At 41.2% G+C, this 18,750-nt stretch overlaps 1 protein-coding gene across 2 annotated transcripts in view; it reads left to right on the top strand.

The window, feature by feature from the left end:
- The window catches only part of Dnah9 (dynein axonemal heavy chain 9), a 331,965-nt gene that overhangs the window by 33,884 nt on the left and 279,331 nt on the right, over nucleotides 1-18,750 (top strand). For both annotated transcript variants that reach the window (XM_010615004.2, XM_033762784.1), the window contains 6 exons: nucleotides 2,550-2,700; nucleotides 5,358-5,472; nucleotides 8,896-8,964; nucleotides 10,504-10,630; nucleotides 12,937-13,192; nucleotides 14,007-14,248. In XM_010615004.2, coding sequence (XP_010613306.1) covers nucleotides 2,550-2,700; nucleotides 5,358-5,472; nucleotides 8,896-8,964; nucleotides 10,504-10,630; nucleotides 12,937-13,192; nucleotides 14,007-14,248 — 960 coding nt within the window. The remainder of the gene's footprint in view (nucleotides 1-2,549; nucleotides 2,701-5,357; nucleotides 5,473-8,895; nucleotides 8,965-10,503; nucleotides 10,631-12,936; nucleotides 13,193-14,006; nucleotides 14,249-18,750) is intronic.

The following is an 18,750-nucleotide window of genomic DNA, read 5'->3' as shown; positions in this document are numbered from 1 at the left end:
TTGTTAGCCATTCAGTGTATGTGTGATCTTTCATAAACACCTCCTGTTCCGTAGCCTACCTAATAAGACTTCCAGTATTCCCTTTTCAAGCCTTTCAACTAAGTCCAAGAAAAGGGTCTACATGTGTCTAGAAAATGATTCTATATACCATTAACCATCACGGCTAATTGGGACTCTACCAGAGAGGCTGAGAAGCTGTAACTCAATTCCTGCATTGTGAATGTCCAGCCCACTACTCATCCTGTGAATCCCTCTGCACCTGGGTTGCCAGAAGTCTTCAGCAGGTGCCTCCCATCTGTTCACAAGTTGCTCCATCTTTGAAATTGTGAGCCTTTGCCATGTCACAGTCTCTCATGGACAGTTCCTCTGTCCAGAAAGGTGTTGAAAGCAAGCTTACAAACTCTTTGGATTGTTCTCACCATGAAAACATCCACACTTATGCCAAAAGTATGTCTCCCTGGATTCTAAAAATCCTAGCCCTTGAAATTTTTATGGTGGGGTAGAGCTGTGGGCAGAAGAGAGGGCCCATTCCAACGTGGTGCCTGGTCTCTGAAGGAGCACCCTTTGTGTCCAGGGTCTGAAAGATTTCTCATAAAAGCAAGTTCTTTCTTTTCTATTCCTGACCCCTCAAAAGCCTATGGGAACTGGTAGGAAAAGCACAACCATCCAGTCCCTTCTACCTACCTTGTTTTCCTCCTTTAGTCATCTCACCAACACCTCCCAGAGGAGCTACTTTCTAGTAGGAATCTGGTGATTTCTGTGGTAGTAAAAAATGATGCTAGAGCCTTCAGTGGAAAACTTATTTCACCTGTGTTGAGTCCTTAAAATTCATTGAATTCAATGAAAACCTTCAAGCTCTCTGACCTGGGAAATGCCTGATCTAGGACGCCCCTTCTCCAATACTGACTCTTTTCTGTACTCAGTCCTCCCCCGTGGCATGGCCTAGAGACCCAAGTCTTCTGGAACCGTCTCAGATTCTGAGCCCATGCCAAACAACTACTGGCATTTTCCCTATGCCCCTGCTCCAGGCTTTGAAAAGCACCGAAGAAGTGATAGAAATGGCTCAATGTGAAATAAGGTGATAAAATTTTGAAAAGCAAGGGCTGGCAAGTGTTTCTGCAAAGAGCCAGGGAATAAATGTTGTAAACTTTGGACCCATGTTCTGCATCATGCATTCCTCTTCATTGACTTTTTAAAAAATAACTCTTTTTTAGAAGTGGCCAAGATTGTGGGTTAGGTTTGGCTACCCACTGGCCATCCCTTATTAACCTCTCAGTTGACCCATGAAGTAGACAGAGAATGTTATGGAGGAAGACAAATTTAGAGGCATTGTATTGATAGATCTTAAGTATGCTGAGGACCTGCATGGTCTAGTCCTGGGGCAGCATCACAATCAGAGAATCACAGTCCAGAATGAAAAGGTAATTAAAAGCATTTCACATCTCATTTCTGCTGCTTTGGGAAACACCCCAAGGTAAGGGCAGCTTTAATGCACAGGTGCACATTTACAGGTTATCCTCAAAATCACTACCATTCTCTTGGCAACTGTTTCCTGGGACATTTTTCTTGCTCCCACATTCAAATTTCAGCCCTCTGAATTCTCCCCAGGGTTCAGCTCTCTTAGCTTCTTTTTTTTTTCCTTTCTGTTGATAGAGAACACTTTAACGTAAAATAACTTATGCCATTTGCTTTGTTTAGTTCAGAATCACCAGGCACTGGAGGCATCTAGTCTCCCTAAAAACTTTTATAAATGAAAAAAAAACCATTGTTAACTTTACAGACCAGATACACCCGCTTCCCCTGGGCTTGAATAGATAAAACAGGCACTGGAGGCATCTAGTCTCCCTAAAAACTTTTATAAATGAAAAAAAACCATTGTTAACTTTACAGACCAGATACACCCGCTTCCCCTGGGCTTGAATAGATAACTAAATTAATTTTAAAGCTAACTTCCCCTACCAAAGAAGTGGTACATCTGGGTTGAAATTCAACTGCCTCACAACCAGATTTTGAATATCAACAATGTGAACTCTGAAAATGAAATGTAACCACCTGAATGAGATCAAGGCTATAAAATCCTATAAAAGAGGGAATTGTAGCCCAGTACTGGGTTGATTAGGGCTCTACCATTAGGTGTGATTGCTCCCCATTGATGGATTAAACTTTTGTTATTCTGCTGCCTCTCTGTGTGTCACTTGCCAATTCCTTCTGTAACACTATCACCACCATCCTTCTGTTTCAGGTCTTTGTTGTGTGACTCAATTTAACCTTTCTGCCATCTTTAGTTTCCCTTATATTCAGATTCTTACAGGAGAAGAGAGGCTGCTCAGTAATCCAGAAGACAGGAGTCATTTTCCTTTGGAAGCAAAGAAGAGCAGGAAAGATTACAATCATCCACATGCTAATAATTATTTCTCTAGTTCTGCAAGAACAGTTTCCCCCTCCTCCCCCTTTGCATTGATGGTCATAGGAAAGAAAAACCAGGAGACAGGATTTGTATAACCTTGGAAATATTTCATTTGTGACTTTTTTCTTTGCTTTCTCTGCAGCTGCTAGACATAGCAGGAAACCTCCTTGAAAGACCATTGGTAGCACGGGATACATCAGATAAATACCTTGCCCTCATCAGAATGTTCAACAAAGACCTAGATGCCGTGAGGATAATCTACAATCAGCATGTCCAGGAGGAGGCAGAATTTGGTAGATTCAGTGGTCAGGGGATTTTGATGTGGGCAGTTTTGTTCCTGAGAAGGGTACAATGCACCCCTCTTGTCTTTAAGTGTCCATATATGGATCTGTGGCATTCTCCAAGAAAAGCGAGCGTACCCATCTTGCTTGAAATTCCGGACCATCTTGGGCAATTGTAGGGTTCACTGAACTGTGGGTTTCCCTGTATCTGGGGTTTAGATGGGCAAGCTTGCCCAGAGCAATGAATCCTTGACCACCCAGGTCAGTTATGACTTTGGCATAAAGTATCAGTTGAGCCTGGATCAGTGTTGTCACACTGATTACTCTTTAACATATCTCAATTCACAGTAGATTTTTATAGGGCCTGAGAAGTTTTCTCTTCCTACACTGACATAACAACTGTACTTCTGTGGGGAGGAACTGTAGGAATCTGGCAAAGAACAGAGAGTTCCCTTGTGGAGGTGTGATGTGTCCATTTTTATTACAATTAGTTGCACTGTCTTGTTTGTTTGAAAATCAAATGCAAGTTTGTTTCAGTTTTACAGACATTTCTTGAGTCCTTAGTATATGCAAGGAATGTTGGTGGGCATGGTATGTAGTGGTGGGTCTGGGTAAGGAATAAAATAATGCTAACAGATGATTGCTCACAGAATATGAGAAGTGCTTGAGTTGTAAGAAACAGTAACAAAACATGATGAATTGTGCCTGATTTGAGGTTGGGTCTATGGAGAAGGTGGTATTGAGCTGAACCCTGAAAGTGAGGGGTTGATAGCAAGAGAGAAGAGACAAAAGCTTCCACGGCAAAGGCATGAGAAAATACAGATGACCAGCCAGAACTGCCTGAACCCAAACAGAATACGTACAGTGAGAGGACAAGACAGTCCTGGAGTTTGGGATCAATTTGTGAAATGCTTTATGTGCCACCCTAAGGAATCTAAAAATCATTGTTCAGACAAGGGAATTTATGAAAGGTTTTTAAGTAGATGAATAAGAGGTCCATGTGTTAATAAACACATTTCATCTTGACATTATAAAGAATGGGCTCCACTGAGGAAGTCATTATCTGAAAATATGTTGGTCCAGCTTTAGGTAGGGCCATTCTTATGTCTCCTTACAGTCAGATACAGAATTGTGAAGACTCAAAAACATCTTTGGGGATAATATAGCAAATGTGTACAGCTTTGGTAGCTTAAAACCTTACCCATCTTTCAGCACACAGTTCCGGAAGACAGAAGTCCACCGTGGTTTGTCTGGGATTCCAACTCAGGGTTGTGAGACTGGAATTAGAAGTATTAGTCAGGCTAGAGTTACTTCTGGGAGTTCTGGTGGGGAAATCCACTTCCAAACTCATTCTTGTTGGTAGAACCCAGTTCCTTGTGATTGTAAGACTTGGGATCCCCGCGTACTTGCTGGTAATCAGCCAGGAGCCTCTTCCAGCAACTAGAAGCTACCCATAGTCTTTGCCATATAGCTGCCTTTATCTTTAGGCCACCGATGGTGTAGTGCATCCTTTCATGCTACCGATCTCTGACTTTCTCTTCTGCCACTATCTTTTTTTTTTTTTTTTTTTTTTTTTTACCCTTTCTTTTTTTTTTTTTTTTTTTTTTTTGAGAAAGGGTCTAGGTATATTGAGAAAGGGTCTATTCTGAACTTACTCTGTAGCTTAGGGTGGCCTCAAACTCATGATGACCCTCCTTCCTCAGCCTCCCGAGTGCTGGGATTACAGGTGTGTGCTGCCTCTTCTAGTCAGAGCTGTACATTTGAAGAGCTTGTCCGATAGCATCAGGCCCACCCGGGATCCTCTGTCTTCTGCTGTGTAATGTAAAGAAATCACAGGCACGACATCTCACTATAGCCAGTTTCTAGCACACTTAAAGGGTAGAAATTTATGCAAGGTGAGGCAATGGTGTCATGTCGGAACTTTTCTGGTCTTGGAGGATAAACTGGTAATGAAGATAATGACCTGGGCTGAGTGTGAGACATCAGGGTGTAGCGGAACCTGTGGAGAAGTAAAGGAAGTGCTCCCTCCTCAGTTCCGGTTGTTCCTTAGAAAAGGAAACACACTGTTGCCTTTCTTCTCATTGTGCCAGGGAAGCTGCAAAGCGATGTGTTGCTTTTTAATTGAAATCTCACATTTGCTAAGTCTGGATGACTAATTACAAGAAAGTGAAATTACTATGTGAACTAAAATAAGCGTGTCCCAGCTCTGCTCCAGTGCTTCATAATCCACCTGGCTTGTCTCATCCGTAACCTTGTTGACCTCTTGCAGAAACTGTCAAAGTCCACTAAACAAAGAGAATATTATTCCAAAACACAGATGAGAAAACTGAGGCCCGTAGAGAACTGCTTGCTTAAGGCAGTGTTGCTCGACCTTGACAGTACATGAGGAATAATCTTGAAACTAAAAACACCTGCGCCTGGGGAGTCCAGACCAATTAAATCAGAATGGCTCAGCAGGGGACTCACAGCTTTGCCCCCCAGGGTCACTCCTCCTCCTCCTCCTTTCATCGAGCATGGTGACCTCCCAGGGATGCCTCATTGTGGGCCCAGGACCACTTGGGTCTGGAGGTAGATGCAGCACTGGTGAAGGAACAGGCGGGAGACCTCAGTGGGAAGGAGGGACGTGGGACCATCTGACCTGTCTTCAGTCACTTGTGCCATATCCCCAGGGTTCTCCTCAGTTCACAAGAACATGCCTGCCCTGGCTGGGGGCCTGCGCTGGGCACAGGAGCTGAGGCAGCGCATCCAGGGTCCTTTCAGCAACTTCAGACGCATCACATATCCGTGAGTATCTCGCTGCTGATTGTCAGGTTTGTTCTGACTCTACTTTGGATGTAGAAGTGCTGACCCCTTGTCTACAGACTGAAAACCAGCTTGATTTCTTCTCATTTCCAGCAATGGGCTAGATAGCTTTTGGCCAAGCGGTAAAGATACTGCTACATGTGGACTGAGGTCCAAGCCAAGTCCCTCTGTGTTGTCTGGGCTTAACTGACCGCAGGCTGACCCCCTTTTGCTCCCTGGGCCTCATTTTGGGGGGAAACCAAGTCTGAGACTGCAAGCTCTGGTGAGATCTTCCACAATGCTCTCTCAGATGAAGAATCTCTTTGCTGCTGAGGCTCCTGGGGAACAGTGACACCAGAGTTCAAGTCCTTAAAGCACAGTATGAAGACACCCTGCAGGAGCTTGTTAAAGATACAGCTTCTTGGGCCTCACCTGTCACCTACTGAATCTGAAACAGGCCTGAGCTGTGTCTCTGCTCCTTGGCAATCTCCCTCTGTCACTCTGATGGTAAGCAGAATAAGAAAGTGTGGGCCTGCTTCCTGGGTGAATCTAGAAGCCAAGATACTTAGAGACCTCTCAGCCGTTAGGCACGAGTGAAAAGAGTTGTTTGGGATATAATGTTTGAATACTCTTTTTTTTCCCCAAAAATACTTGATCTTGTTAAAACACATCTGGCTTTGGGAAGCACAATGAAACAAAATAATTAGAACTGGCCATTATTATCATAAGTTTTTCGAATTAGGAAGGATTGTAAAGAACCTCAGGCCCAAGTACCAAGACCATAAGCGTATTACAAGGCTTAACTGACCACAGATTCGCTCCTTTTGCTCCATGGGGTTCATTTCTGAGAGACAGAGTCAAAGATTGCAAGTTCTAGGGAAATCTTCTACACAGCTTCCTCAGACAAAATGTTTCTTTGCTGCTGAGGCTGCTGGGAAATAGTAAATCCAGAATAAGGCACATGAGCCAGAGGGTGTGAGATGGCAGGACAGGGTATTGAAGGGACTGTCACCTCTCCCCTGGAGTGTCACCAATTAGAAAAACAATCCCAGTGGGGTCTCCTTCGTATTGCACAAAAACTTTAAATCTGCATTTTAAAGCTGGATGTCCAATTTTGAAATGCCTAACAATTCCATTTTCCCCCAGCTGAACAGGTCAAACAAAGTATGTCCCTGGGAGAGGTATACCCAGGGTGTGACCACGTACAACACCTGCAAGGCAAACTCTATAGTCTGCTGATGAAGAAATGAAGGGTAGAGAAGTGAGATTATTTGCCTGAGGTTTCAGAGACAGAGAACTGGAAAAAAAAAAAGTCTGAGTCTCAGGTCTCCCAGCCCAGAGCTCTTTCTGGGAGTGCCCAGCCATGGAAAGTAGCTGGGAGTAGAGCCAAGCCCTCGCCCTTCTTAGACATGCCCTTAAAGGAGGAAGGAAGAAGAAATGTGAAGGGGGAAGTGGTGTTGTACTACTTTCAGGAATGTGGCCTGCACATCTACCATAGATCTAGCTCCTGAGGAACCAGGAGCTCTGAGATATATTTGCGGAAATTGATAAAGATGTTCTCAGGAGCAGTACCCATGAGGGACAGAGGGGACGGGTGGAGTGGGGAGAGGTTGTGCTGCTGGATAGTTATATCCAAGGCTTCAGTTTGTCCGCTGAAGGGAGGGCCATCCCTTGAAAGCTGCTCTGCCTTTTGCCCCTGCATGAGCTAGCCCTGGGTGTGGGCTCTCCTGAAAGTCCACCCAACCTTGAACAAGGTGGCTGCCTTTGGTGGAGGCTGTTGTCAAAGAGGGAAGCAGCTATGCTCCATCTACAGCCAGCGTGGCTGACCAGAGTGGGACTGGGTTTGCGGGTGTGTGGGGAAGATCAGAAGGCCTGGTCCCTAGAGGGGATCCGGATGGCACATAATGCATGCGACCTCCACAAGTCCCATGAAAATTCCCATGTTTGCAAAACAAATGCAAACATGATGTGTGTGTGTGTGTGTGTGTGTGTGTGTGAGAGAGAGAGAGAGAGAGAGAGAGAGAGAGAGAGAGGAGAGAGAGAGAGGAGAGAGTCATTCACAATGTTGTGGGTTCCTTGTCATGAAGTGAAATTCAAGTGACATTAAAACTGGCTGTACTGACTCCTGTGACTTCTCAGACCCACTAAGTGACTGTCACATGCTCCATGTGAGAACTCTCTGGCCTTTATCTCTTCCAGATACAAAAGAGTGCGATCCGTGGGTTGTGAGTTGTGAAAATCCCACAGCATGTGAGGATGACATTAAGTCTGGCTGTACTGACTCCTGTGACTTCTCAGACCCACTAAGTGACTGTCACATGCTCCATGTGAGAACTCTCTGGCCTTTATCTCTTCCAGATACAAAAGAGTGCGATCCGTGGGTTGTGAGTTGTGAAAATCCCACAGCATGTGAGGGGAGTGCTAGGCAAGAGCCCACCCAGCTGGTCCGGGGGACTTTCCCCTTCCTATTGCTGCCTCACAGTGCACTGTTCATTCATCACAAAAGGGAGTGCAGACACTCGGGGTGCAGGGCTTCCTCTGCAGACAGGAGAGAGGATTTAAGGGAAGGCTCAAGGGATCGGGTGGATTTAAAGAACAAATGGATTTTAAAGACTCTTTGCAATAAGCTGCCTCATTCTGCTAGCAGGACAAATACAGATTCCACACAGTTGAGGTGAAGGTTTCTGAAAAATAAAGATGCTTTGCCAATTGTCCCAGGAACTGGACTTTCGTTGAACATTGCAGCATGTATCAAAACCAGGGGAAACTAGTTGCGGGTTCCAGTGCCTCAGGCCAGCCTCTCCCCACTCTCCTCTGTGGCCCGCAGCAATCCTGTGGAAGCCTCTGTGTGTGTGTGTGTGTGTGTGTGTGTGTGTGCGTGCACATGCATGTCTCAGTGCATATGCCATCAATTAGCTGATGGGTGGGACCTCATGTAACATGTGAAGGAGTGGCAGTGTTCCCTGTCACTTGCCTTAGACAGATTTTTAAAGACAAGAAGTCATGTATCTATATAGTTATATACAAATACATATGTACGCATACATAATTATATATACTTGTATATGTACGTATATATTGTCATGTAGTTCATACTCCTTCCCCCAGGATTTTCTTAAATAGTTGAATTTCCCTTGTGTTTAGATTGTTGAGGTCCCTCCCTTCCCCTGCACATGACTAACTCAACTAGGTGAAAGCTTGGTGTAGCTCTGGGCAGGGAAGGTTTCCAGACCCTCATCAGCCGTGGATTAGCCTGAGTTTTAGCAAGTGCAGGTGCCCTCTAGTGGTTGGAGGAGGATGTTCAGGAGGAAGAAGGTGAGGTCCTTTGGGGGGCATTTGGAAACCAACCCCCGAAGCCATTCAGCCTCAGATCATTATTTTGACTTCTTCTGATTCTATATCATTTTTTCTCTTGTGTATGGATAGTTGCATGGAATCTGCTGAAGGAAGGAGAATGATACAGCAATATGAAGATATGCTGTCATTGCTGGAAAAGTAAGCAGCTTCAGGGATTGATTGCCTCCTTCTACTCCTTGCAGACCTCTCCCCCACGATGACTGTTGCTGTTCCCAGGTTCCTGCGAGTTCTTTAGCAGCTCTGAAGTGTCGCTGTGTGTTTTATGTTATAGCTTTGGAACTTGTGAGTGTAGTATTTCTAGGTTCCCCATATAGGGTCGATGGGGAAAGCAGCTCTATGCTAGACACATGGTTTCCTGGGAGCCTGGTACAAGCCCTGTGGATGTAAAAAGTGTGGGGCAGATGAGCGATTGCATCTCAGAAAATCACAGCCAGTACTCCTGAAGCAGAAAACAAGAGTTAGTGATGCACTGAGAAGAAATAAATCTAAAAAGTGCCTCCTTCATCCTCTGTGGAGAAAACATAAGAATGAAAATTTTATACTGGTTCATAGTTGTTTCCACTTGAAAGCTGAGTAGGTCTTTTGAAAGTTCGAGATCTAGAAACAGCCTGTGGTCTCACTTCCCCCTCTGCCATTTGCTCTTTCTCCTGATTCAAGAGCTAGGAGAGTAGATACGATGACCCGAATTCTGATTCCGATTCTTCTAGGCACTGTGTTAGATAACTGGCGGCAACTTCTCCTGCCAGGTAAGCTGTGCCCTATCCCCTTTACTTCCCAAATAGCTTCGGACATATTCTCCCTCTCCTCTTTGTTTTCACCAGCAGTGTTTTCATGAGAGCCCGGGTCTTCTCTGGCCTGATCTGCTGCGGCAGCTTCCCAAAGGTCCTCCTTGTGTCGACTTGTGCCCCCGATGGCCCACACTGTTCCAAATCCATAATGTCACCGCATCCCCTACCAGCCAGAAACCCTATTCCTTAGTGAGTCAGGAAAAGCTGTCCCTGATGTGGCCTCTCAGCACCTCCCACCTCAGACCTGCTCTCCTCGCAGTGCTCCCTCAGCACAGACATGCTGTGTCGCCCTTCAGTGATGCCACTGCTAGGGAGATGCTAATGCCTCCTTATGGCCCCTCCTTCACTCACCTTGGTCAAACACTAGGTCACTACCTCTCTGATGTCCTGCTTCTCGTTCTCCAGGCTCCCACCTCTGCCCTTCGATGCCTCATTCCACCTGCAGTCTCCAGGATGGTACACGCCACATTGCATTATGATGATGTCTTCCAATAGGCCTCACCCTTAGCTACATTTACCATGAGGTGTTTATTCACCGATTTATTCCCCAAGCCCAGCCCATGTTGTTGTTCAGTCACTGTGTAGTGATAAACGACGATTGTCCATGAGCTACGTGAAGATGCATGCGGGAGAAATGCCATCGAAGAACCTTTTCAATGTTCGCGGAGACTGATTTTAACTTCTTTTATCCCCTAAAACATCACACAGAATCATTTTATTGTTGGAAATGATGCCACCTTTAGAAAGCAGTCGTTAACCTGCAGGAGCTGACCCTGGTTGGCTGGATCAGGAACTAAGGGTTTCCTCCAGTTCACCCTATGGAGCAAGGCCAGGAGTTGGGGATCTGGGAGGGTATTTGTAAAGTGGTTGTTGTCTCTGATCATTGCAGGTATGAAGCAAGACTTTATGAGGATTGGTGTCTCTCAGTATCAGAGAAGTCACAGTACAACCTCTCCCAACCACTGCTGAAACGTGACCCTCAGACAAAGCAGATCGCTGTCAACTTTAACCCACAGGTCAGTTGGGTGGCAGTTACTTGTTTTGGGATCCTAAAGAAGAAGGTATTTCATAAGAATATCCAAAAGCTGTTCTAAAGGACTTATACCCCAGATTTCTTTGGGGGTATGAATCCTAAGGTGTAATGTTTTCTTAAGTTGTTCAGGTTCATGTTTTGGTTTAGAGTTTATCAATATGTTTTCTTTGATTTTTCACAATAGGAAAGACAGGCATAGGTCACTTACCAGCAGGTACAAGTTTTGAACAATGCATTGCTAGGCAATTTTGTGAGAACATCACAGAGTTGTAGGAACAAAGACGGCTTCAATGCCACTAGGTGAGATAGTCATACAGGTCATCCATTATTGACTGAGGCATCATTTGGTGGCTTATGAAGGTGTGGTGAAATATTCTGACCATTTAGTGCCATACACTCCAGACCTACTTTGAATACTTACTACATGAACAGGTCACTGATTAGATGCTGGAAATATCACCAACTGTATATAAAACTTCGTTCTTATCTTCAAGGGAGCTAGAGTCTAAGCATGAAAATTCTCTCTTTACTACATAGCATATGATAAATTCCAGGGTGGCATTGGAAATAAGGTTTTAGTCTAGAGTTTTTATCTAGGGCAGAGGGGTAATTTTGTCTACCTGGAAACATTTTGGTTTGTCAAACTTGGAGGGAGTATCAGTGTGGCATCTTCTGGGTTACTATCAGAGCAGAATGCTTCTAAACTTAAAAGGCTCTGGATGGTGCCCCACAATGAAAAGCAACTTGTCTGAAAATGTTACTAGAATTGAAGTTGAGGACCCCTGCTTTCACTGGCGAGAAGTGGGGGAAGTCAGTGTAGACTGCAGAAAGCAGTAACCAAAGGCTAGACCTTATCAGTGCATCACTCAGCTCCTCTGAGCTAAAAGCACTCACCTACCTGTGTCCTGTTGGCCAGTTTTCCAGGAATGCACTGTAGTCAGAGATGAAAAGCAAGCTAACAGTACATTGGTATCTTCTGAGAAAATCTCAGTAGAACATTAGCTTCTCCCGGTAGAATCAAAGTCAATAGAGATAGTTAGAAGATCTGATTTTGTCACTTTGGCAAGACATGAGTCATTGTGTAACTCTCTTAACTACTTGGAGCAATTTCACCAGCATTCTTTGTGAGCAGTACTGAATATGAAGTGCCCGAAGAGAGCAATATGTGCATTACATGTCATAATATAGTTTTGGATTACAGTACAGTAATGAAGTCTTTGGTATATGACACAAGTGAAGAGGCATCAGCCTCCTCTGTATAGTCCAAGGGCACGTGCCCCATCGTCCCAGATAAGTAACACACTGTAGGTACACTCCAGGTGTTTGTAGGCAATCAGAGTGAAAGGGCAGAGCAAAGAAAGGAAAGGGGAAGGAATAAGTATCCACATGGCAGTGTGGGTTGAGAAGCTACAACCATAGCGAGTCAAAAAAATAAAGGTCTCTCCTCGATCTTGACATAAACTTCAAGCCTCATGGCTGTAACAGCACCACTAATAATGAAAAATAACAGCCTCATCAGTCTAGCAAAACCTGGTCAGAGATTCACCTCTGGGAACAGGCTAAGGATTGTTTAGGTTAAATGATCTTTTTAATTTATGTAAATCATATATTTAAATTTCTTAATACACTATTGTTGGGCTTATAGACTTGGTTCCAGTTTCATCAGTGTGCATTTCATTGGTTCCAGGTGAAGTTTTTGGTTTTTTTTAACATATTTACATCTCTAAATGTGGTGTGTGTTTATAATTTAATAGATCATATTTTTTCTTTAGTTGCACATAAACTTATAGTAACTCATACCTTAAATTGGATAAAACCTCCTTAGTTATTGGATGTAATTGGAATAAACATTCTTAGTTATTTTTGCAGCCATTCTTAATAATTAATTAGTGAGCATTTGTCTTAATTCTCGGTGGGAGTATCCCACCAGCAATGGAGAACTGGCACGGACCCACTTTAGTGAGAGCTGGGGGTGACAGCCACAGCCCCAAAGCAGAGGGGGCACAGTTTCCACTGCAAACCCTGGTGTCTTCTTTCTCAGGAGTCCCTCCTCTTGCTCCTTCTTATGAGTTACAGAATCGGTATATCTTGTTGCTTTTGGAGTCATTTTCTTTCTGTCTAATACTTGATTTTCCTTCTCGGAGACTAGATTTAAGAAACGGATAGGAGCAGAGGTTAATTAAGAAGAGGCCCAGAAGGTCTTTAGGCCCAAGGGAGTTTTCCTTGATGGATGCTGTTGCTTTCTCACGATTCCTGAATGATAGCCATTGTGTTGATTCTTTTCTCTAGCTGACTTCAGTGCTAAAAGAAATGAGCTATCTGGAGCCCAGAGATACGAAGCACATCCCTGAGGCGGCAGCAGCCATGTTATCCTCCAGGGAATTTTATTGGCAGCTTGTGGCCAACTTGGATTTGACTGCAAATTGGTACAACAAGGTTATGACAACTCTGCTCGAGGTGGAATTTCCATTAGTGGAGGGAGAGCTGCAAAATATCGATCTCTGCCTGAGAGCTGCGGAGGAGACGCTGAACTGGAAAACAGAAGGTAACAGGGCACCACCTGCAGTCCGAAAGAAACACTGGGCCTCAAGGGTTTAATAAAGTGAATGGAATCTCACATTATTTCCTGGTAATCTGATTTGGGTTAGAAACGTGAGTCTGTCTTCTCCTCAGGAACATTCTCCAGTTGATAAGCCTACAGGGTTAGAATTCCTCTTCTTTCTTTTCCTGGGATATAACGGGTAAATTTAAGAAACTTCACTGCCTGCACTTTGAGAAGTTCAGGTTGCAGAAGATACCCCACATGCTCCAGTATTTAAGGGGCACTGCATGAATGAGAGCTTTGCTATATGATTATCATTACTTAGTTTTCTTAACTAGCTTGTAAATGTTTTAAAGGAGGCAATGAGGCATTCGAGTCCTCAAAAAAGTGAAAGTTTAAAAAGAAAGTCATTCATAGTCAACTCGTGAAAGTACAAGAGAGAATGACATTCTCAACACTTAACAAGTTGAAAGTGCCAAAAATTGATTAATCAATATGAAGTCATCAAATTGCACTGGTATCTGTAGGTAAAATTTTATTCCCTAGCAATTGTACCAGCTCTTATACTATTGGTCTGTAAGCATTCGTCCTTTGTCCCTCTGAAATCCTTACTTAAATCCTTTTTAATCAGGATTACAGTAAAGTTTGGCTTGTTAATAAAACTAGGGATGAAACAATTTTGATGATAATGAAGTAACCTATGGAGAAATGTCTCATAAAATCTACAAGCATTAAATTTTTAGCTTTTGTAGCAAGTACTTTTTTAGATATGCCATTATAGAGTATTTCGATTAATTATATTTCTTTGTGGGAGCAGGAATTTGGGATTATGTTATTCAAATCACCAATAGTATTCATGATCTTGAACAAAGAATTCAGAAAACTAAAGACAATGTAGAAGAAATTCAAAACATCATGACAAAATGGGTGACTCCAATATTTAAGAGAAAAGATGGAAAAGGGGAATGTCTTCTCTCTCTGGATGATCAACATGATCGAATTGAAAAATATTACAGTCTCATCAAAGAATCTGGCCTTAAAATTCATGCCCTTGTTCAGGTAATAACCAGCCTCTCAGATACATGTAATGAGAGTATAGGAAAATAGCCAAGAAGTGTGTTTGGATGCAAAAATGGTTTGGAAATTAGAGCAATCAATAGCTGCTCTGTCTTGTGCAGTCAAGAACAAAGGTTTATGCTGATAGCAAAAGAGCTAAAGCTAATGGACAGGAGAAATGAAAAGTTACATTGTGGTGTCATTGTGTCAAAGTTAACATGATGTTAATGATGACAACACTAAGTTGTCAAGGTTTAGAAGCAGATGCCAAGAACGGAATCATAAATTAGGCATTGCACTAAACACTGCATCCCCAGTTGGGAGCAAACAACCTACGTGGTCCTCCAGCAATATCCTTATCATCTATCTCTAGAGTCTAGAGAGATGAAACAGCACTGTACACCTAAATGCATCTGATAAGACAAGGAAAGACTTCATGCAATAAGCCCTCTACTGGTCAGGACAACTTCATGATCATCATCGGAGACTAAAGCTTCCTTGTTAACAATGGGAAGGGACATAAATGACCACCAGCTTCTGTTGGCCAAAGTAACCAAGGCTCAGTCTGACCTGTTGACTATTCCCAGAAGTCAAAAATGAATCACAATTGTTATATGTGGATTATCTGTGCTTTGAAGTACAATGAAATGCCAGACTTAAAGCATTAATAGTACTGCAGCTAAGTGAAAGAGATAATTGCCCAAATTTTGCCTTTGATAAATTTTGCCTTTGAAATTCTCAATGTGATATATATTTTAATCCCTCTGAGCCATGTATACAATCTGCCAATTTCTAGAAAAAATAGTAGATGTGGTTTTCATTGTAATAGTGTTAAACCTATAGATTAATTTGAAGAAAATAACAATTCTTTAGCCCTCCATAAACATGGCACATCTCTTCACCTAGTTAATCATTCTAATTTTTCTTTGCAACATTCTACAGTTTTCAGCATAGATGCCTTGCACATTTTTTTGTTAAAATTACTACTAAGTGTTTTGCAGTGCTACTATAAATTGAATTATTTGTTTATTTTAGTTTCTAACTGCTATCAGCTGGTATATAACAGTATAATTTTGATATTGACACTATGTTCTGTAACCTTTCTAAATTTATCATATACGATAGCTATTTTGTAGATTTCTTTTGATTGTCTATGTAAATATTAATGTCATTTGCAAAACAGACAATTTTGCTTCTTCCTTTCCACTCCTTATGTCATTTATTCTTTTTCTTGCCTTATCCCTGTGGCTAGGACCTTCAGACCAGTGCTGAGTGGAAATTCCTCATTTCTAATCAGCTGGAGAAACACTTAATAATTCACTACTAAATATCGTTTTTGATGTAAGGTTTTAATAGGTGTTCATTATAAGATTCAGGGAGTTCTCTTCTAGCTCTAATTGAAAGATTTTATCATGATTGAAGAAATTTTATCAGTGATTCTTCTGCATTTCTTGAGGTGGTTGATTATCCTTTGTTATTGTTTTTAAAGAGCACATTGGTCTTAAGATCTATGAAATCAGCCTTGCATTTATGAAATAAACCCACCTGGTTATATTGTGTTGTTCATTTAAATATTATAGAATTTGATTTACTAATTTTAAAGGATTTTGTGCATGTTTATGAATGACATTGATTTTTTTTTTCTTTTGATGTTCTTATCTGGCTTTGGTATCAAGATTATATCACCTTATGAAATGAGTTTGGAGGCATCTTCTCCACTATTTTCTGAAATATTTTATGAAAGTTTTTGCTAGGAGTTTAAAACTTTTTTTTTAATCTTTTCAAACAACCAAATCCTGACTTTGTTAGTTTTCTCTTGATCTTGATCCTTCTTGCTTGCTTGCTTGCTTGCTTGCTTGCTTTCTTTCTTTCTTGTACCTGGGATCAAAATCAGGACCTTGAGCTTTCAAGGCAAGTGGCAGAACCATTGAGCAAAATCCCCAACCCAATCTTGATCTTTCTTAATCCATTAATTACTCTATTTTTATTATTTCATTCTAGTTAGTTTAGGGTTAATTGCTTATCTTTTCTCCTAACCTCTTTCTTTTTCTTTTTATTGAGTTTATTGGTACAATCTAGGTGTACAATACAGTTACATTCATTACTGGGATCCTGTACCTTCACATGACAGGTCTTGGTTCTCATTTTTTCCCCTTGTCCCTGCCCTCCCTTCATCCCCTCCCTGCTTCCCATTTACAAACACTTTATTTCCATTTTTTCATTTTCTCATATCTTTTTCTTTTCCCTTGTCTCCTAACCTCTTAAAATACACACCTTTCTCTTTACTATAAGAATATTATGATATTAATTTTTCTTTAGCTTGTATTTGATTTCATACCACAATTTGATCATTAATTTTAAGTAATTATCTTGTTATTATTTCTTTAATTTAATGGTCATTTTAGAAGGCTATTGATTAATTTGAGACTTTTCCATATACAAATGAAATTAGTATCTGATTTCCATCTGGTTATAGAAGATATTTCATAAGAATTCAGTCTCTTAGGATTGAGACTTGTTCTATGACCTAGAAGATGATCTATCTTATTAAATATTTCCTGGTCACAACAATAATGCTGTTATTTCTTTTTTAAATTTTTTTTCCTTTTATTGAGTTTATTGGTACATTTAAGTTATACAGTATAATTACATTCATTATTGGGATTGTGTACCTTTACATGACAGGTCTTGGTTCTCATTTTTTCCCTTTGTCCATGCCCTCCCTTCACTCCCTCCTCCCCTCCCCATTTGCAAACACTTTATTTCCATTTTTTCATTTTCTCATATTTTTTTCTTTTCCCTTATTACCTTTCCCCTACCCTTCCCATTTTCCCTATACCTTTAGCATTTTTCTTCCTATTTTACATGGTCAATTATATCATTAGGATCTTATGTACTATTATAGTTTTTCACACCAGAGAAACTATTCAGTATTTACACATGTGTGACTTATTTATTTCACTTAGGAGTATATCCTCAATATGTATCCATTTTCCTATGAATAAATCCAATTTCTCATTCTTTATGGCTGAGTAGTATTCCATTTTATAGAAACACCACATCTTCTTTATCCAGTTTCCAACTGATGGACAAATGGGCTGTTTCCAAGTTTAGCTATTACAAACTGTGCTTCTAAAAACATTGGTGTGCATATATCACTGTGGTATTATTCTTTTAATTCTTTTGGAAAGATACCCAGCAGAGGGATGGCTGGGTCAAATGGAACCGCTAGTCCCAGCTCTTTGAGGTATCTCCATATTGATTTCCATAGTGGTTGCGCCAGTCTGCACTCCCACCAACAATGGAGAAGGGTTCCTTTCTCCACGCCAACATTTGTTATTGTGTGATTTCTTGATAGCAGCCATTCTTCCTGGGGTGAGGTGGAATCTCAGTGTTGTTTTCATCTGCATCTCTCGAATGACCAGTGATGTGGAACATTTTTTCATATATTTACTTGCTGCTTTTACTTCTTTGTCTGAGAAATGTCTGTTCATTTCAGATGCCCATTTTTGAATCGGGTCTTTATATTTGGGGGCGGCTGATTGTTCTGAGTTTTTTATATATTCTCAATAGTAGTCCTTTGTCTGGGGAGGAGAAGCTGGTAAAAACTTTTCCCCACATTGTAGGTTGTCTCTTAGTTCTGTTGATGGTTTCTTTTGTAGTACAGAAGCTTTTTAATGAGATCCCACTTGTTGATTCTTTGTGCTAGTTCCCGTGCTGCTGAGGATTTGTTCATAAAGTCTTTTCTTATGCCATTGTCTTCAAGAGTTCTGCCTTACTTAACTTCCAGCAAGTTTAATCTTTCTTTTTAATGTTTAGATCTTTAATCCACTTGGATTTTAATTTAGTAATAATGCTATTATTTCTATTGTTGAGTATAATGTCCTATAAAAATGAATTAGTTGAAAGCAATTGGGTATTGTTTTTATCTTTTGGATGCTTTCAGACTTTATTTTGTTCCATTAATTAAAGAAAGTAGAGTATTAAAACCTCTACCTCCAGTTGTCGATTTGTCTATTTAGTTCATCCTTTAGTTTTGTTTGAATTTTCAGCATGTGTTTCAAGTTCTGTTAGCAGGCACAAGCACATTTTTAGTGGTAATAACTTCTTGATAAGTTGACCATATTATCATGAAACTTTCTTTTTATTTCTAATAATTCATAATCTTAAAATCTATATTTTCTAATAATACAAGCTTTCCTCCTGATTTATTACTCCTTCCTATTTTTTGCATTGTCCATATTTTCTGTTTTACATTTGACCCATTTGTTTCTTTGTGTTCTAATTTCTTCTCTTTGCAAATAGCACACAGTAAAAATTTATATTTCTTAGTCTAACAAGTCTTCTAATTGGAATGTTTAGACTACATTCAATATAAATATTGGTATGGTAGGGTTTAGCTCTATCATTTTTCTCTCTTTTCTATTTGCTTCTTTGTTTGTTTTTATTTTTGTTTTCTGGCTCCTCAGTTGTTTGTTCCCACCTTCTTGTTGAATAGTTTTGCT

This window comes from Fukomys damarensis, unplaced genomic scaffold (assembly GCF_012274545.1).
Source record: "Fukomys damarensis isolate Sample0158 unplaced genomic scaffold, DMR_v1.0_HiC HiC_scaffold_13, whole genome shotgun sequence".
NCBI classification, from domain to species: domain Eukaryota; kingdom Metazoa; phylum Chordata; class Mammalia; order Rodentia; family Bathyergidae; genus Fukomys; species Fukomys damarensis.
This window is presented reverse-complemented; position numbering and strand designations above follow the sequence as displayed.